We start from the raw sequence: 17,847 nt of genomic DNA, 5'->3' as shown, positions 1-17,847 counted from the left end.
TTGGGCACCTGAGGGGCCTTTCTCTGAGCCCCCATCCCTCTGGGCACTTCTCTCTGACCCCCCCCATCCCTCTGGGCACCTCTCTCTAACCCCCCCATCCCTCTGGGCACCTGGGGGCCTCTCTCTGACCCCCCCCATCCCTCTGGGCACCTGGGGGCCTCTCTCTGACCCCCCCATCCCTTGGGCACCTGGAGCCTCTCTCTGACCCCCCCATCCCTCTGGGCACCTCTCTCTGACCCCCCCATCCCTCTGGGCTCCTGGGGGCCTCTCTCTGACCCCCCCCATCCCTTGGGCACCTGAGGGGCCTTTCTCTGAGCCCCCATCCCTCTGGGCACTTCTCTCTGACCCCCCCCATCCCTCTGGGCACCTCTCTCTAACCCCCCCCATCCCTCTGGGCACCTGGGGGCCTCTCTCTGACCCCCCCCATCCCTTGGGCACCTGAGGGGCCTTTCTCTGAGCCCCCATCCCTCTGGGCACTTCTCTCTGACCCCCCCATCCCTCTGGGCACCTCTCTCTAACCCCCCCCCCATCCCTCTGGGCACCTGGGGGCCTCTCTCTGACCCCCCCATCCCTCTGGGCACCTGGGGGCCTCTCTCTGACCCCCCCATCCCTTGGGCACCTGGGGCCTCTCTCTGACCCCCCCATCCCTCTGGGCACCTCTCTCTGACCCCCCCATCCCTCTGGGCACCTGGGGGCCTCTCTCTGACCCCCCCATCCCTCTGGGCACCTGGGGGCCTCTCTCTGACCCCCCCATCCCTTGGGCACCTGGGGCCTCTCTCTGACCCCCCCATCCCTCTGGGCACCTCTCTCTGACCCCCCCCCATCCCTCTGGGCATCTCGTGACCTCTCTCTGACCCCTCCCCCCATCTCTCTGGGCATCTGGGGGCCTCTCTCTCAGCTCCACTCTCCACCCCTCAGAGGGTTCCTGTGGGGGACTCTCTTTCCCGCCCACCATCACTGGGTCCCTGGACTCTCTCTCCCAGCCCGTCTCTGGTAGCTGGGGTCTGCCCCTCCCTCCTTCCAGAGCAGCGTTATGCCGTATCCCACGGACAGTTCAGTTACCCAGTGCCGCTTTGCCGCTGCCATGCTCCGAGCCCGGCGCTGCCCTCTCCCCTCTGGATCGCTGTCCTCACCGCCCTAATCTCATTAGCGCCTAGAATAGCCCCATGTTATTTTAATCCCCACCCCCACCCGCGGCCACCATCACTTGTGATTTAGCTGTAATCAGGCTGTGGAGCCAAACACCGCATCAAAGGCAAACTGGCTGCTGCTTAGAAGCGATGCCCACTGTGCCCAGGCATAAGGGCTGGGGAGCGTCCCAGCAGTAGTACCTTAAATCAAAACCTCCTTCTGAACAGAGAGAGCGAGAGAGAGCGCGCGAAATGGCTAGATACTGGGTTACTGAGGATCCCGTGCCCCACATTCACCTCTGCACCACAGAGATCCGAATTCCTATGCAAAGCTTAATGAATCAACAGCAGAAAGAACGTAAACATCATTCCTGATTCTCTCACATCCAGAGAAATGATAGATTTGAAAGACAAATGGCCATTAAATCAAACCTATAAATGTGATATATTCATTCCTAGATGTCCATTCTCTGGGCACCTTAACAAAAATAACTAACAACAATCATGACAGGTTTCAGAGTAGCAGCCCTGTTAGTCTGTATCCCCAAAAAGAACAAGAGTACTTGTGACACCTTAGAGACTAACAAATTTATTTGAGCATAAGCTTTCATGAGCTAAAACCCACTTCATGGGATGCATAGAATGGAACACACAGAAAGAAGATATTCTGTGTGTTCCATTCTATGCATCTGATGAAGTGGGTTTTAGCCCACGAAAGCTTATGTTCAAATAAATGTGTTAGTCTCTAAGGTAACAACAATCATGTGTTGCATCTTATACACAACACATACTAATAATAATTTCTTAAACCCATTTTGTGCCTTTCACCCCAAAGTTCACTAATATTTACATATTGCACTCCATAGGTGACTATAAAACAAAGCTCCTGACCTAAAGGGTTTTCATTCTAAAGACATACAGTATATAAAGTGATAAACAGTGTATCACCATACAATGCTTTCTATGTACTTACAGAACCACTGAGGTGCAAACATCTTTGGGGTGGAGGTAGGCATTTAACTGACAGCCTGATCAACAGCAGTGTGAAATTTTTTGGCTGCAGATACCAGAGCAAAACATGTCCAAGGATCTTAAATGTCCACATAAAATAGAGAAGATCTAAAACAATATAATAAGCCCTCCAACAGCAAAAAGGAGACAAAGTAATTTGGGCCTTGGCACAAAAGATGCCACAGATATGCTCGGGTGTGAATACTGGGATATAGCATTCCAGGCTCACAGGGCCTCAATAGAGAAAGCTCTACTACCAGTGCTCTCAAGATGAGAGATATGAGAGATAGTCCAAAATCATAATCCTACCCATCTCAATTGCCAGAATAGGTCAGTGGACTGGTCCTATATTATTTAAGGGTGTGTACATTTTGTAGAGTGTAGGTGTCATCAACCCACATTAATGATGAAGTAATAAATCTGTACCAAGATATTACAGATGTATGAATTGTATGAGCTGTAGTATTTACAGTGGTGATTTAAATAAACAGGGCTGGCTCCAGGCACCAGCGTAGCAAGCTGGTGCTTGGGGTGGCACATGGAAGGGGGCGGCATGTCTGGCTCTTTGGCGGCAATTTGGTGGTGTGTCCCTCACTCCCTCTGGGCGGGAAGGACCTGCTGCCGAATTGCCGCCGAAGAAGCGGTGGTGGTAGAGTGGCGACCGTGATCGTGGCTTTTTTTTTTTTCTTTGGCTGCTTGGGGTGACAAAAACCCTGGAGCCAGCCCTGTAAATAAGTGCTGTCAGCCTCATTAAGAGAGAAAAAAAATACCTTAAAATATTTTCACTTGCAAGACTCAAATATCAGAAATTTCCTTTTTTTTTTTTTTAATGCCTCAAAATCAAAATAAACTATATTCTACCAAGGCCTATTCCATACATCAGGAGATAAGAAATGCCAGCATTACATTCACAAGTATAACAGATGTTAATTAAAATCATATAATAATAATCATATTGCTATGGTCACAATAGTGACTGAGACATTACGGTTTTGTTCTCCGAGCCAGGAAATCTGGGATTAGTGGAAATATCCTGGGATTCCACAATATCATAAATAGGAAGGTTTGAAAATTCAAGCACTGGCTCAGTGTCTCTAACATTGGCCTGCTCCTCTATAGCTCTCAAGACACAGTTCATGGGTTCTTGTTCTCCTTCTAATAGATCCAACATTTACAAAATTGGGAATTACTTAATTTTAAAAAACAACCAATAAATTAGACTCTGGTCAGGAGAAAGAGTAGGGGTGGGAAATACAACTTTCTACTTAACTGTCATTCATGTACTTTCTAGGTTTTGCCTTTGAGACTAATGCTGCTAATGTACTGCCCACTATGTATGTGCATGACTGCCATCTAAAGTACAGAACATCAGACCTGCTCAAGTAGGTACCATAAACCTTAAAGGAAACAGGAAATGTGGTTAAGATCAGAAAAGTGACTGAAAAATGCAACTTTCTTGTTCAATTGACCTGCTCTATGTGCACATGCGGAGTGGTCTCTGTTTACTTTCATGACTTAAAATTACTCTTTATTGTTTTTACTCACTTTTGCTCCAGAGCCCACACAAGGCTATGAGAGAGCAGAAGCTGAATTTTATTCTGACCTATCATCAACAGAATTTTTTAGGTAAATTACAATTACCATCCCTGTTTTGCCCTTACTTACAGTTGTGCAACTCCATTAAGACAATCATTTATACCTGTGCAATGCTGGTTAAGCCAGTCCTTATTATTGATGAAGCTACACAAAGAATTTTGGCTTCATTTTCAAATTCCAGGTTGACTATACAGCTCTAGCAGCTAGAAAAATATACATATATATATATATATATATATATATATATAATGTATAAACTATTTATATCTTGATATGAAATTATAGCTAGGATAAACATGGAGCCCTACAATGACATGTTTACAGTCACATTTGAGACTATAAATTCACTTTATGAGCCTGTGCAGGAGGATAGACATGGATCTGTGGATCTATTTCTAGTGTTTGTGTTTACATACATTACAATATCCTCCTCAATTATGCCTTCACCTTTATTTTTTATATGTTCAGATAGAATAAAAAGATCAATCTAGTTAGAAGGTAAATAATTTTAGGCAGGGTCTATGTCTTCATATTTATTTGTACAAGACCTAGCAAAATGGGCCTACAAATGCATAACAGCACTCTTACTATTATGATATAAATGCATAATAATAAATATAAAAATAAGCTGGGCTTTTTCATTCTAAGTCAAAAACATGTTTCTCTCCTGCCCTAACCCTTGAAGACTCCCAAATCAGAAATTGCAGGGATGTGATATACACAAGCCTGATTCTTCCTAAAGCAGTAGTTCTTAAAAAAATAACGAGCATGTGGAACACTGACCTGAACCTACTGTAGCTCTCTCTGAAGAGGACTAGCTAATAGAAAAAATCTGCCCTTATGCAAATCTACTGAAAATCATAATTTAGTTTGAAGTGGAAAATATTTTCCAAATTCTGTCTACACTGCAGCTTCCACCACTGGAACTGTGCTGCTGGTCCCAATTTTCCCAGTCCAGGCAAGGCCACAGAATTTATAACTTAAACAAAGGAATGGGCACAGCACACACAGTACAGAATAAACTCTGAGTAGCACACATTCATCAGTGGGACATGGAGTATCATCCACAACCCTCTGGCCAACAGGTCCCATATCCTTAGTATATACTTTTTTTTCCTCATAAGGCTTTTATGTCAAGCATTAGCAAAGAGTTTTCAGAATACACATTGGGGATATTCTACACTACTGCAGCATTTAATATGACATGAACAATTCATATTATACACTTCAGTAGGTAAAGTGACATTTTAGCATTCCAGAGTCTAACATGATACAGCATTGTCATTAAAACTGTCATTAAATAACTGTGCTCCACTATTAGTTGAATTTCCTAGTGAGTCTTCCTTCTTAACAAAAAGTTCCCCTTCTCATAATACTTCCTTTTTCAAAATGGGTTATTCCATTACATTTCAACATTTACTCAAATATAATCATAGTATTAATGTAGCTCTCCCAGGCAGGGAAGTCTGTGAAACAGGCTGTCTTGTCATTTGGATCTGTGACTCAGGTATGTCTACACTGCAGTGTAAGCCCAGGGTTAGTGGGACTTGAATCAGCTGAGCAATGTTAGGGAACCCTAGGCCTGAGCATCTACATTGTATTTTAACCTCATGTTAAGATTTTTCTAACCTGTGCTCAAACCTAGGCCTCTGGTGTCCACACTGCAGTGCAGAGACTCAAGTCAAAGTAATCATATACTAGAGTCCCTAGCGCCTCCCATACCGAAATGTGGCCGCTTTAGCCCTAGGACCATGGTACACTGTGGGTAATCCTTAATGCCCACCTTGCATGTTACAGGAAGTTTGAAGCAGCTTGCTTTGCAAAAGGCTTGATCAGTTTGCTCTCCATTAAAAACTCAGTAGGCTCTTTGATAGTGTCCTTGCAGATCAGTGATCAGAAGAAACAGGTTAATGCTGACCTGAGCTGCTGCCATTTGCCAAGGGTTGAGGGGGTCTTCCATTTCAATAGAGTGGATTGCACATTGTTGGGATAGAGAGGACTAAGAAAGTTGTCCCATGGAATTGTGGGATACTTGTAGCGGACTCCCGGGACCCAAGTAGAGTAGGACTGCTTCTACACTGCAAAGCAATAGGGCTGAGACCCTGGGTCCTGGCTTAACTTGAGCTCGGATCTTCCAGTCCTGCAGGGTCCTGAGCCCTTTGGGTCCAAGCCCTGGGTTAATAAGCGCAATTGCAGTCTAGATGTAAGGGGGGTTAGACTGGACCCCAGGCTAAAGCACAGGCTTACATTGCAGTGTAGACTTACCCCTAGAGGCTTCCAGAGAAGATAAAGGAGACTGAAGGCTAGTCTACACTAGAAGAGGTTTGCCAGTATAGCTATACTGTCAAACACTCTTAGTGGAGACACAGTTATGATAAAAGAGCTCTTTTGCCAGTATGGCTTATACCAGTTCCCTGAATGAAATAAGTTATACTGACAAAAGGACATTTTTGCTGGTATAACTGCATCTACAGGAGGGTTTTTGCTGACATAGGTATGTTGATTAGGAGTTTTGATTTTGTTTGACACTCCTGACTGACATAGCTATGCCAGCAAAATTTTAAGTGTACACCAGCCCTAAGACCATACGTGTCAAAATAAAGTAAGAGTGCTCTATAGCATCTAAAGAAACATCTGGTGGGGGTGACTCCTGATGTTATCATCTCCCCATCCAAAAGCAAGGACAATTTTATGTGTGTGCATAACAGAGACAAAGAAAAACTTAAACAAACAGCACATAATTAGCCTGTAGAACCCACTGTCACAATACATTAGGACAAAAACCTCAGGCTCAATTGGGTTTTCAGTGCACAGATCTGTGTTGGGGGAAGTGCAAAACTTTATCCCTAAGGGGATATTCTGGATGTTCCCTGGTATGCAAAGTGGACATACCTATTGATACATCACTATATACATATATATCCCCCTGCATACTAACCCCAAGGATTGGTGGAGCTAAAGCCCTGCCTCCTCCCTGCCCTTTACGGTCATAATGTGGCCCTGGAAGAACCCGGAGGGAGGAGCCCTGCATTGTAATTGTACCAGACCCTTGCATGGACTGTTAGGAGGAAGAGGGATGGGGTAAAAAGGCTTCTTGTGCCCTCCCCAGCACAGCTCACCTATGTAAGGGCTGGGCAAAATCTGGTTTTCAATAATAATAAAAGATTGGACACTTATTAATAAAAATAGCATGTAGCTAAAATAAAAAATTGTATATGCTAAGTGTCCTGATGCTTCAAGGCATGAACTGATTACTTCAGTAGTGTCAGAATGGAATTTCCTAACCCATATTATTGCACAATTGACCATTCACTTTAGGGCAGGTTTTTACCTCTGAAGTATCATTGTGACAGGGCAGCCCAGTTGGTGGCAGCTTCTACATGGCTATGGTGAAGGAAATGCCCCAGTTGCTGTAAACTGTATAGAAATTATATGCAGTTTTCTAAAATAACTTAATCCTTTAGTTTAAATTCTTAAATTCTGAGGCTTTACTCAGTTAAAGTCTACATAAAGGAAATGAGCTTTTTCTGTGTTGCCTCCGAAGAAGTAGAACCATCCATCTATTGGTTTCCAGACTTGCTCTCTATGGAAATTCATGCCATGTTTTTGATTGTGGGCTGTCAAGAAGGAGGGGCTTGCTAGAATTTATCCATTGAGATCCTCATTAGTAACTTGCAAGCAGCAATTTTTGTGGTGGTGGCCTACTGTTTGGAAGAAAGTTTTAACACTATCTGTGATGGGGTATGCAAACCCCACACTGAGCAACAAGGGGTTAAGGAGCTGTTCTGGGCTCAGCCAGCCCAGCCCTGCCACACTTGCAAGAGATTCACAGTCTGGAGGAGGAGTTAAAAGGAATCAGAACAGCTCACGTGGGGGCAGACCAGGGAAGAGAGGAGCCTTGCAACTTGTAGTGTCAGAGAGGGAATGCTGAGGGAAGGCAGGATCTCTCCCTACATTAACAATTGCCCAAAGGTCTATTCCTGAGGGAACGGAGGACCTGCTTCAGATATACTCTGAGAGGGAGGCATTCCCTGCTCTTGCTCATGGACTCATACTCATGGACAAATTCCCCTTGTTTTGTTTATGGACTACCCAGCCAGGGAGACAGTTGGAACTGACATGGCTGAGGGCTAAGCCACAGGAGGAGGAAGCTGCTGCCCAGAGAGAGAGGGAGCTACCACACCATGCACAGCCACAAGGAGGTGCCAAGTGGTGAGATGATCCCCTACATATCTCCTCATGACAGATGGTGAACTTTGGACAATAGTGGGGTGGTAGGAATTGGCTCAGGAAAGGCAGCCTAAGGCACCCCTGGCAGCCCTCACAGGGCTCTGGGCTGGAGCCCAGTGGAGTGAGAGGGCTCAGGCTCCCTACCAAAGCCCCGCCCTGCAGTTTGAAAGGGTTAAGCCCTCACCACTAGGCAATACTCTCCATGAGTGTAGGCCATCACACCATCCTTGCCAGATCCTATGTGGAGTACATTCATGCTACTACAATAAAATATAGGCTGTTGCTGAAGTTAAGATACGGAATGAGATGGACCTACACTACAGCAGTTCCTATGCTCCAAGGTTTCCCTAATTTTTTTTTTGGTGGGCGGGGGGAATTTTACATTAAAAAAGAAAAAGCACCTTAAGTCAAAATTATTCACATATTATATTATGCCTGACAAACATGACTCTATCATAGGATTAAATAAACTTAATGTAGAAAAAAATAAGCATATGCATGAGTTCTATTAGCGCTCTCTGATACAGTTTAATCATGTAGAAAACTGCTGGAGGGAAGAAATCACCAAGAATACAATTTCAATGTGAGAAGCTACAAAAAAGAACTGTAAGTAATATAACTTCACATAAAAGAGCTTAAGAAACACACTATCATCAGGAACTCATCACAACTGCAGTACACAAAGATCCAATTACAGTAAATAAATTCCTTAGTTGCATATTGTCAAGACTGCCACAATACATGACACTGAGGTAAAGTCTGGGTGAACGTTACTACCACAGGCACTGACTTTCCAAAGTGCCGGGGGGTGCTTGACCCCCCAGCTCTGCCCCAGGCCCCATCAACACCCGCCTCTTCCCGCCCCTACTCCACCCGCTTCTTCCTGCCCCTGCTCCACCTCTGCCCCTCCTCTTCCTGCCCAGTTCTGCCCTCTCCCCTGAGCACGCAGCATCCTCGATCCTTCCCCCTCCCTCCCAGCCTCCTGCATGCTATGAAACAGCTGATTGCAGTGGGTGGGTGGCGCTGATGCGCGGGGCCCGCCGGTGGGTAGGGGGCGCTGGGAGGGTGGGGGGGAGCTGACTGGGGGCTGCCGGTGGGTGCTCAGCACCCACCATTTTTTCCCCGGGGTTGCTCCAGCCCTGGATTTGGAGTTGGTGTCTATGCTTACTAGCTTGCTTTGATACAGGTGGCGTGCCTGAGGAGGAAGCCTCTGAGCACATAACATTTAAAAGCAGAAAGCAGGATCATGAACACAGGGGGTTGTTATGGGCCTCTGAAGAGAGAGAGAAGCAGGTTATGAGGACAGAATATAGAATATTGTGGGGCAAGACCAGGAGAAAGATCTGTGAACACAAAAAGGACTCTAATGAAAGAAGTCATCAGGGGATCTTTTGAAGTTTGCTCATCAATAACTGAGACACTTATTTCAGATGATGTTCAGTGATGAAAAATAATATACACTGGTCATTATACAAGTTTAATCTTAGTTGGGAAACTTGTTGAACAGCCTGTTAACTAGCAGAATGTACTAGCAGATATGGCAAATGCTATAGCATCACTGTAGATTGTTTGAAATAAGAAACAATTGATGAGGCAGCTGCCCTCTTTCCTAGAGTGGGACACATGTAAGACAGAGTGTCCTGGGGGACTGCTCTTCAATATTTCCTATTACATTTTATACTTACTTTGGTGTAATTTGTGCATATTCGTGGTACACATCAAGATAATTAGGTAAAAATCAGAGGGTACAGTACTAGTGCTTAAGGCCCTGATCCTGCCAACACTTAAGCACATTCACTGTGCCTATTTCTATTGGAGTCAGTCGGACCACTCAAACAAGTAACATTACACATGTGCTTAACTGTTGGCAGATTCAGGGCCTTATTTATCTCCATTAATGTCTTTGATTGAATCCTAATGAAAGTGCTTCCACATCCATGATCCTGCAGAGCCTGGAGGCTAGCTGGATGTTACATGAATGTATTGAAATGCTTCAGAATTCTAGTTGTAGGCTGTTTGATATGTATGTCTAATTCTGTATTTGCACACTCATTACAAACATGCAAAATCTTTTTCATCTTGTGGAGGAGGGTGGCCAGAAAGGAAGCAGCTCTCATTACAATATGTGTGACTATTACACTGTACTCTTTTTAATCAGATTAATACTACAATGAATATTAATGTAATAGGATTTACTATAATTAGGAGCAAGAGCACAATAAACTAATATAACAAAAAGAAGACAAAAGTGTTACAGGGACTCTCATTAAAAGACTGTCTACTTTGTTAAAGATGCTTTGTATATGATAATTTCCCTCTTTATAACCACACTTTTTCCTAATAATGAAAATACACAGGTCTTGTCTTATAAGACTGGAAGACATTTATTTTTCAAAGGGGCACTATCTGAGAGTTTAGCCACCGTACGTAGGTTTTATATTTGTTTGTTTAAAATCTTACAAAACCTAATGGTAAATGGAATTTGGTTTAAACTTCAGTGAAAATAGTTACACCTCAACAGAGTTAACAGTTCAGCATTGTGCTAGTATATTAGAATCAGAAAGTGAAACTGACAGCAAACAAACTAGAAAGAAAAGTGAAACAGACTATTCTTGTTTCATTGTCCACAATGAGTCGTCTTCTTCTTCTTCTAGTTTTACTCCCATCTATATGGAGCTGGCTCTGTGAGTCCTTCTCCATTCCAGTCTGTCTTGAAGCAGTCCTTTTGTATGATGTCCATCCATCTAGTTTTGGGTCTTCCAACCTTCTCTTACCCACCACTTCTAAGTTTAACACTCTGTTCCCTATATTGTCTTCTGATCTTCTTTTGACATGCCCAAACCATCTAAGTCTTATTTCCATCAGCTTTTCTGTAATTAGTATGTTCCAAACATGGTCCAGTCTTGTAACTCCAAGCATCCATTTTAACATTTTCATTTATACTGTGTTCAAGATCTGCTCCTGTTTCTTCCCAGTGTCCAACATTTGGAACCATGATGAGTGAAATACAAAAGTATAAAAGGTGAAAAGCAAAACTTTTACAACTTTCAGTTTTTAATGATACAGGTGAGGGAATTAGCTTTTTAATGTATGTTTTTAAACCTGATAGTGTCTCTAATAATATTATTACATAAGGTGTGTTTCTGCAGTTCCAACATAGGAAAAATTCCAGGAGTTTTGCCTGTGTATAGACTACAGGACTGATTCCCAAGTGATTACACTGTGATTACCCACCTCTCTGTTCTAACATACTCATACCTAGTCACAATAAAATATAAAGGGCTTGAGTTACGCCCATATTTGGGGGTGGAAAGTCTTCCTAGAGCGAGCTGCAGTGGTCCTAGTACAAGAAGTGATGGTGGTGACTAAGGCCCAAGTCCTTCAGAGAGCTCTGTAGGGGCATATTTGGGACTCCACCTGGCATAAGGATCCATAAGAACAGGGTAAGCTGCAGGATCAAGTCCTAACTTGTTGTTCTTTCCTCAGAGTCAGTGCTGAACCAATGCCCTAGCATAGTGATGGGAAGTTTTATGCTCTTGGAGGTGTAGGGCTAGATTCCACTATCAGTGCACTCATTGGAGTTACTCCAGATTTAAACCACTGTAACTGAAAGCAGAATCTGGGTCTTTTCTTTTGGCTGAGGCAAAAAAAAAAAAAAATTAAAAATGAAACCCTGACCACACTTTGTAAGTGGAGGGCCATTGATTCTCCTCCAACCTAGAGAAATGCCAACTTGGGGAATAATTACATTCTGGCTTCCTAAATGTCACCTGGATAAAGTATTTTTACTTCTGCTCCTAAAAAAGAATATTATTGTTTTGTAGTATTACAGATGAGAATGGCTGCCACATTCCACTCCAGGAGTAGCTGCATTTCTATGATGGGAGAAGAGATCGCTACATATACTTTAAATCACTTCAGTATCCTTCTGTTGAAAGACACTGTAATCCTTCTGAACAAAAATAAGTGTAAGTTTTTAACTATTGTTTTTATTATGTTGGTATGACAACATATAGGTTTCAGGACAAAAATATCTCCTCTTCTGCGGTAGGCAGTATTTACAAACCCCACAATTTATGTAATGCAGACTGCATTTATGTTTGCTGTGATACAGATAGCTAGAATAAAGAGAGATTTTTCATTATGCAGTGGTATAGTTACACATCTAGGCTGTTGAAAGGTGCTAAGGGTGACATCACATTCTAATATATGTGTAAAGCAAGCAGATGGGTATGGTGGCATTGTTTATCACAGTCCAGACAGGATGGATTCCTTGTAGACCAATACAGCTGCTAACATTTTAGGAAGGCACAAACTCAGAAAGTTTGGCATGGTAATGTCACATCTGGACTTTTGTACGTGTTCTTGGATTGCAGGGAGTGCTCACTGCTCAACCCCTGGCTCTGCCACAGGTCCTGCTCCCACTCCACCTCTTCCCACCCCCTCCATTGAGCCTGCTGTGCCCTCGCTCCTCCCCACCCCCAGATCCTCTTGCATGCCATGAAACAGCTGATCGGGAGGTGCGAGGAGGGAGGGGGAGCCGCTGATCAGCAGGGCTGCCGGTGGGTGGGAGGCACTGGGAGCCAGGGGTGTGTGCTGATGGAGGGCTGCTGACGTATTACTGTGGCTCTTTGGAAATGTACATTGGTAAATTCTGGCTCCTTCTCAGGCTCAGGTTGGCCACCCCTGATCTAGCACATGAACATGGGCCATTGTCAAAAAGCTAGATTTTGTTACTTTAAATTGTTCAAATCAGTCTGAAGACATTACTAAGTTATGGTCTAAACCTTTACTCATGGAAATAGCATGAGTCAGAATTATTCACATTATTAAGCGTTTGCAAGTCCAGGTCTTTCAGAAGAAAAGAAAGAGCAGAGGCAGCAAAAATGCTTTCCAGGTTCTGCCTAAGTAGCATTAAAATAAGATAAAAAAATCCTATCTCACATATGCAAAACCATTAAACAGCAAAGCTGAGATCCTAACAAAATTAAAGCCAACGTTTTCAAAAGTGGGCAGTGATTGTGGGTTCCTCAATTTTTGGGTGCTTGATTTGAGACCATTTAGGGCAGAGGTGGGCAAACTACGGCCCGCGGGCCACATCTGGCCCACGGGCCCCACCTGCCCAGCCCCTAAGCTCCTGGCCTGGGAGGCTAGCCCCCAGCCCCTCCCCCACTGTTCCCTCTTCCCCGCAGCCTCAGCTCACTGCGCCACTGGTGCAATGCTCTGGGTGGCGGGGCTGCGAGCTCCTGGGGCAGCACAGCTGCAGAGCCTGGCCTGACCCAGTGCTCTGTGCTGCACGGTGGTGTGGCTGGCTCCAGCCGGGCGGCATGGCTATAGCACCGTCAGCCACTGGTGCTCCAGGCAGCGCGGTAAGGGGGCATGGAGCAGGGGGGATTGGATAGAGGGCAGGATAGTTCGGGGTGGTGGTCAGGGGGCGGGGGTGTGGATAAGGGTCGGGGCAGTCAGAGGGTGGGGAACAGGGGGGTTGAATGGGGGCAGGGATCCCGTGGGGACAGTCAGGAAGGAGAGGGGGGGTTGGATGGGGTGGCAGGGGGCAGTCAGGGGCAGGGGTTCTGGGGGCTGTCAGGGGACAGGGAGAAGGGGTGGTTGGATAGGGCAGGGATCTGGGGGGGCTGTCAGGGGGCGAGAAGTGAGGGGGGGTCGGATAGGGGGCAGGGCCAGGCCACGCCTGGCTATTTGGGGAGGCCTCCCCTAACCGGCCCTCCATACTATTTCCAAAACCCAATATGGCCCTAAGGCCAAAAAGTTTGCCCGCCTCTGATTTAGGGTATCTCAAGCTAGGTAGTGAATATCACCAGCAGCTTTTGAACATTTTCACCCATGTGAATAGAAAGCTTTTTTTTAAAGTTTAAAAAAAATCTCCAAATTAAACAAATCCACAAGGTTTGTTCTACTTTCTTTAAGGCCATGGAGACGACATTCTTGAGACATTGTATTTCTCTTTGGTTTCCTTAAAGAATACCTGATAGAAAACAAAGAACAGTAGGTGTATTTTATGGAGCATTGACTGGATATTTTTGATTTTGCTGAGCATACAGGGGATATTCAAAATCTGTTTTTCTGCAAGCAGTTGTCAAGAGGCCTTTCATCCTCTTCTAATACGTTTCATCCTCGTGTAACATGTTTAAAAATCCTGGCCAAAGCAAACAACCAGTTGAGGATTTTTGTAGCAAACAAGCAATTCTCTGTCCTCTACTTCACACATAACACAATCAATTCTGTTTTTTCTCATCACATAATGCTGTTTTTGCTGCTTTTGGCATAGACACTCTGGCTCTGAATTTTCTGCAAATGGACCAAATTAAAAAAAAATGCCCTTGGCATAAAAATAAAACTGTCTCCATGGCACAGTACCAATATGAAAAAAAGCCCTAAACTAATAAATAAACTATATGAGGAAAACCAGAGAAAAGTCACTGGTGAGCTGAGCAGTCAGCTATTCCTGTCTCCACCCACCAGCACAACCTTTGGCCTGGTCTATACTACGAGTTTAGGTCGAATTTAGCAGCGTTAAATCGAATTAACACTGCACCCGTCCACACAACGAAGCCATTTACTTCGACAAAAAGGGCTCTTAAAATCGATTTCTGTACTCCTCCCCGACGAGGGGAGTTGCGCCGCGCCAAAATCGACATTGCCATTTCGAATTAGGGTTAGTGTGGCCGCAATTCAACGGTATTGGCCTCTGGGAGCTATCCCATAGTGCACCATTGTGACCACTCTGGACAGCAATCTGAACTCGGATGCACTGGCAAGGTAGACAGGAAAAGCCCCGCGAACTTTTGAATTAAATTTCCTGTTTTCCCAGCATGGAGAGCACAGGTGACCACGCAGAGCTCATCAGCACAGGTAACCATGCAGTCCGAGAATCGAAAAAGAGCACCAGCATGGACCGTACGGGAGGTACTGGATCGGATCTGATCGCTATATGGGGAGAGGATTCAGGGCTAGCAGAACTACATTCCAAAAGATGAAATGCCAAAACATTTGAAAAAATCTCCAAGGGCATGATGGAGAGAGGCCACAATAGGGACTCACTACAGTTCCGCGTGAAAGTTAAGGAGCTCAGACAAGCCTACCAGAAAACCAAAGAAGCAAACGGAAGGTCCGGGTCAGAGTCGCAGACATGCCGCTTCTATGATGAGCTGCATGCAATTCTAGGGGGGGCCACCACCACTACCCCACCTCTGACCGTGGATTCCGAGGAGGGGGTAATCTCAGCCATACCTGAGGATTCTGTGGACGGGGAAGATGAGGAGGAGGAGGAGGAGGAGGAGGAGGAGGAGGAGGACGAGCTTGCGGAGAGCACACAGCACTCCATTCTCCCCAAGAGCCAGGATCTTTTTCCCCATTGGATCCCTCCCCAAATCCCTGCCATGGCCCCGCCTCTTCCCCAAGCACACCGCATTCCTCCTCCTTCCCCTCCCTCCCAGGCTTGCACTGATCAGCTGTATTGTGGCGCAAGCCTAGAGGGAGGCGGGAGAAGCAGGATGCAGCTTTTTTTTTTTCCACTCTGCCGGCAGCCCCGGACATTGCAGGGCCCTCTTAGGCACGGGTAGGGTGACCAGATGTCCCGATTTTATAGGTACAGTCCCGATATTTGAGGCTTTTTCTTATATAGAAGCCTATTACCCCCCCACCCCGTCTCGATTTTTCACACTTGCTGTCTGGTCACCCTAGGCACGGGGCCCCATTTTGGGGAATCGACCGAATTAGCTTAAAGCCGGCCCTGATGGCAGCAAAGCCATCCACTATGACCTGCACATTTCCCAGAGTCACTACCTTTGGTAGCAGCAGCTCAGCGATTGCTTTGGCTACTTGCATCACAGCAGCCCCCACAGTAGATTTGCCCACTCCAAATTGATTCCCAACTGACCGGTAGCTGTCTGGCGTTGCAAGCTTCCACAGGGCTATCGCCACTCGCTTCTCAACTGTGAGGGCTGCTCTCATCTTGGTATTCTGGCGCTTCAGGGCAGGGGAAAGCAAGTCACAAAGTTCCATGAAAGTGCCCTTACGCATGCGAAAGTTTCGCAGCCACTGGGAATCGTTCCACACCTGCAACACTATGCGGTTCCACCAGTCTGTGCTTGTTTCCTGGGCCCAGAATCGGCGTTCCATGGCTATAACCTCTCCATTAACAGCATGATCTCCAAAGCGCCGGGGCCCATGGTTTGAGAGAATTCTGTGCCCATGTCCTCATCACTCTCACCGCCGTGCTGCCGTAGCTGCCTCCTCCCCCCCTGGTTTTGCAGGTTCTGGTTCAGCATAAACTGCACGATAATCTGCGAGGTGTTTACAATGTTCATGACTGCTGTCTTGAGCTGAGTGGGCTCCATGCTTGCCGTGGTATGGCGTCTGCACTGTTCACCCAGGAAAAAAAGCGCGAAATGGTTGTCTGCCGTTGCTTTCCTGGAGGGAGGGGGAAGATGTACCCAGAACCACCCTTGACAATGTTTTTGGCTCCATCAGGCATTGGGATCTCAACCCAGAATTCCAATGGGCGGAGGAGACTGCGGGAACTATGGCATAGCTAGGGGATGGCTACCCACAGTGCAACGCTCCGGAAGTCGACGCTAGCCTCGGTACATGGATGCACACCGTCAAATTAATGTGCTTAGTGTGGCCACATACACTTGACTTTATATAATCGGTTGCCAAAAATCAAATTCTGTAAATTCGGAGTAATCCTGTAGTGTAGACATACTCTTTAACACTCCCATCAGATGATAAAAGAAATAATTCACTATTATGTTATTTTTCTGGCAAGGTGTATTAGGCTTAAACACCAAATGTTGTGAATTTTGTTTTTCTCTTGTTGTTGTTGTTACTCAGCTTTCTCTTGCTCAGATTTCTATCCTACCTAGGTATTATATATAACAGTAATATATACAATGTTTTCATTACTAGATTTTATTTTTCCAAACTTTAAAATTGGTCAACAAACAAGTATTCATTGATCTTAAAATATTTGCACCTTCTAATGACACTTTCCAACCATGAACTAACAAAGATGTGAGATAAGACAATACATTTATTCAGTCTTTCTGCCTTTGTATTCTTTGGTTCCCCTTCCATTATTATTTAATATTTGTTACTAGAACAGACAAACAAAAAGTGAACTGTATATTATTGTCAAGACAGTTGGGGCCAGATTCTGAGCTGGCTCCACAGAAGTCACCAATTTGCACCAGTTGAGGACTTGACCTTTGGTATTTAACCCAATTTCACCTTTTCTGCATCAGAACATTTTGGTGTTGGAAGCACTGTTTCTACTCTGCAGCAAGTGTGTAACATACTACATGTCTACATATAAAAATGTTCACAACAGTACACAAACATTCACACCAGCATGGTTATTACAGTTGATCTGCATGGTTAAATGTCATTTTGCACTGTTCTAATGCTAGTCTGCACAGCATAACAGCTGCAATAGTACTATTATTCTTCCCAGTTCCACTATGCCTTTTCTCATTCTTCAGTGACAGCACTGACAGCTCAAAGCACAGTCTTTGTCACCTCTTATGCCACTTACCTACCAGATGTATTCAGGTCCAGGAGCATCAAAGGTGTACTTGGCCCTTCCTGTGTCCTCCATGCTCTGAGCAGGCCTGAGAGCAACCAAGGTGATACTTGGCTGGTCTTGACCCTACCCAATCCCTCCTCTGGCACGGCAACTCCCAGGCCAGCAAGGAACAATGCAATGCAATAAAATAATAAATAATCTTTAACATTTTTGTAATATTTAAAACTTTCTCCCCTTCTCTTCCATTGGTTCCATGAAGGTTCACCTGCAAACACAAAGGATGAACTTCAGAGAGCAGTTAGCAGACACACACAGGGACATGCCTGTGCACCCCCC

General features: G+C 45.1%; 1 protein-coding gene across 2 annotated transcripts in view; it reads right to left on the bottom strand.

The window, feature by feature from the left end:
- The window catches only part of TJP1 (tight junction protein 1), a 377,953-nt gene that overhangs the window by 334,352 nt on the left and 25,754 nt on the right, over positions 1-17,847 (bottom strand). The window contains exon 1 of one of the 2 annotated variants that reach the window (XM_005284979.5): positions 1,063-1,111. The exons of the other annotated variant lie outside the window; for it this stretch is intronic. Within the exon in view, the coding sequence (XP_005285036.2) occupies positions 1,063-1,086 (24 nt within the window). The 5' untranslated portion in view covers positions 1,087-1,111. Of the gene's footprint in view, positions 1-1,062; positions 1,112-17,847 lie in introns of those variants that run through there. 2 annotated transcript variants of the gene reach the window in all.

Source organism: Chrysemys picta, chromosome 10 (assembly GCF_011386835.1).
Source record: "Chrysemys picta bellii isolate R12L10 chromosome 10, ASM1138683v2, whole genome shotgun sequence".
Taxonomy (NCBI): Eukaryota; Metazoa; Chordata; order Testudines; family Emydidae; genus Chrysemys; species Chrysemys picta.
The sequence above is the reverse complement of the archived record's forward strand: the minus strand, read 5'-3'. Positions and strand labels throughout refer to the sequence as shown.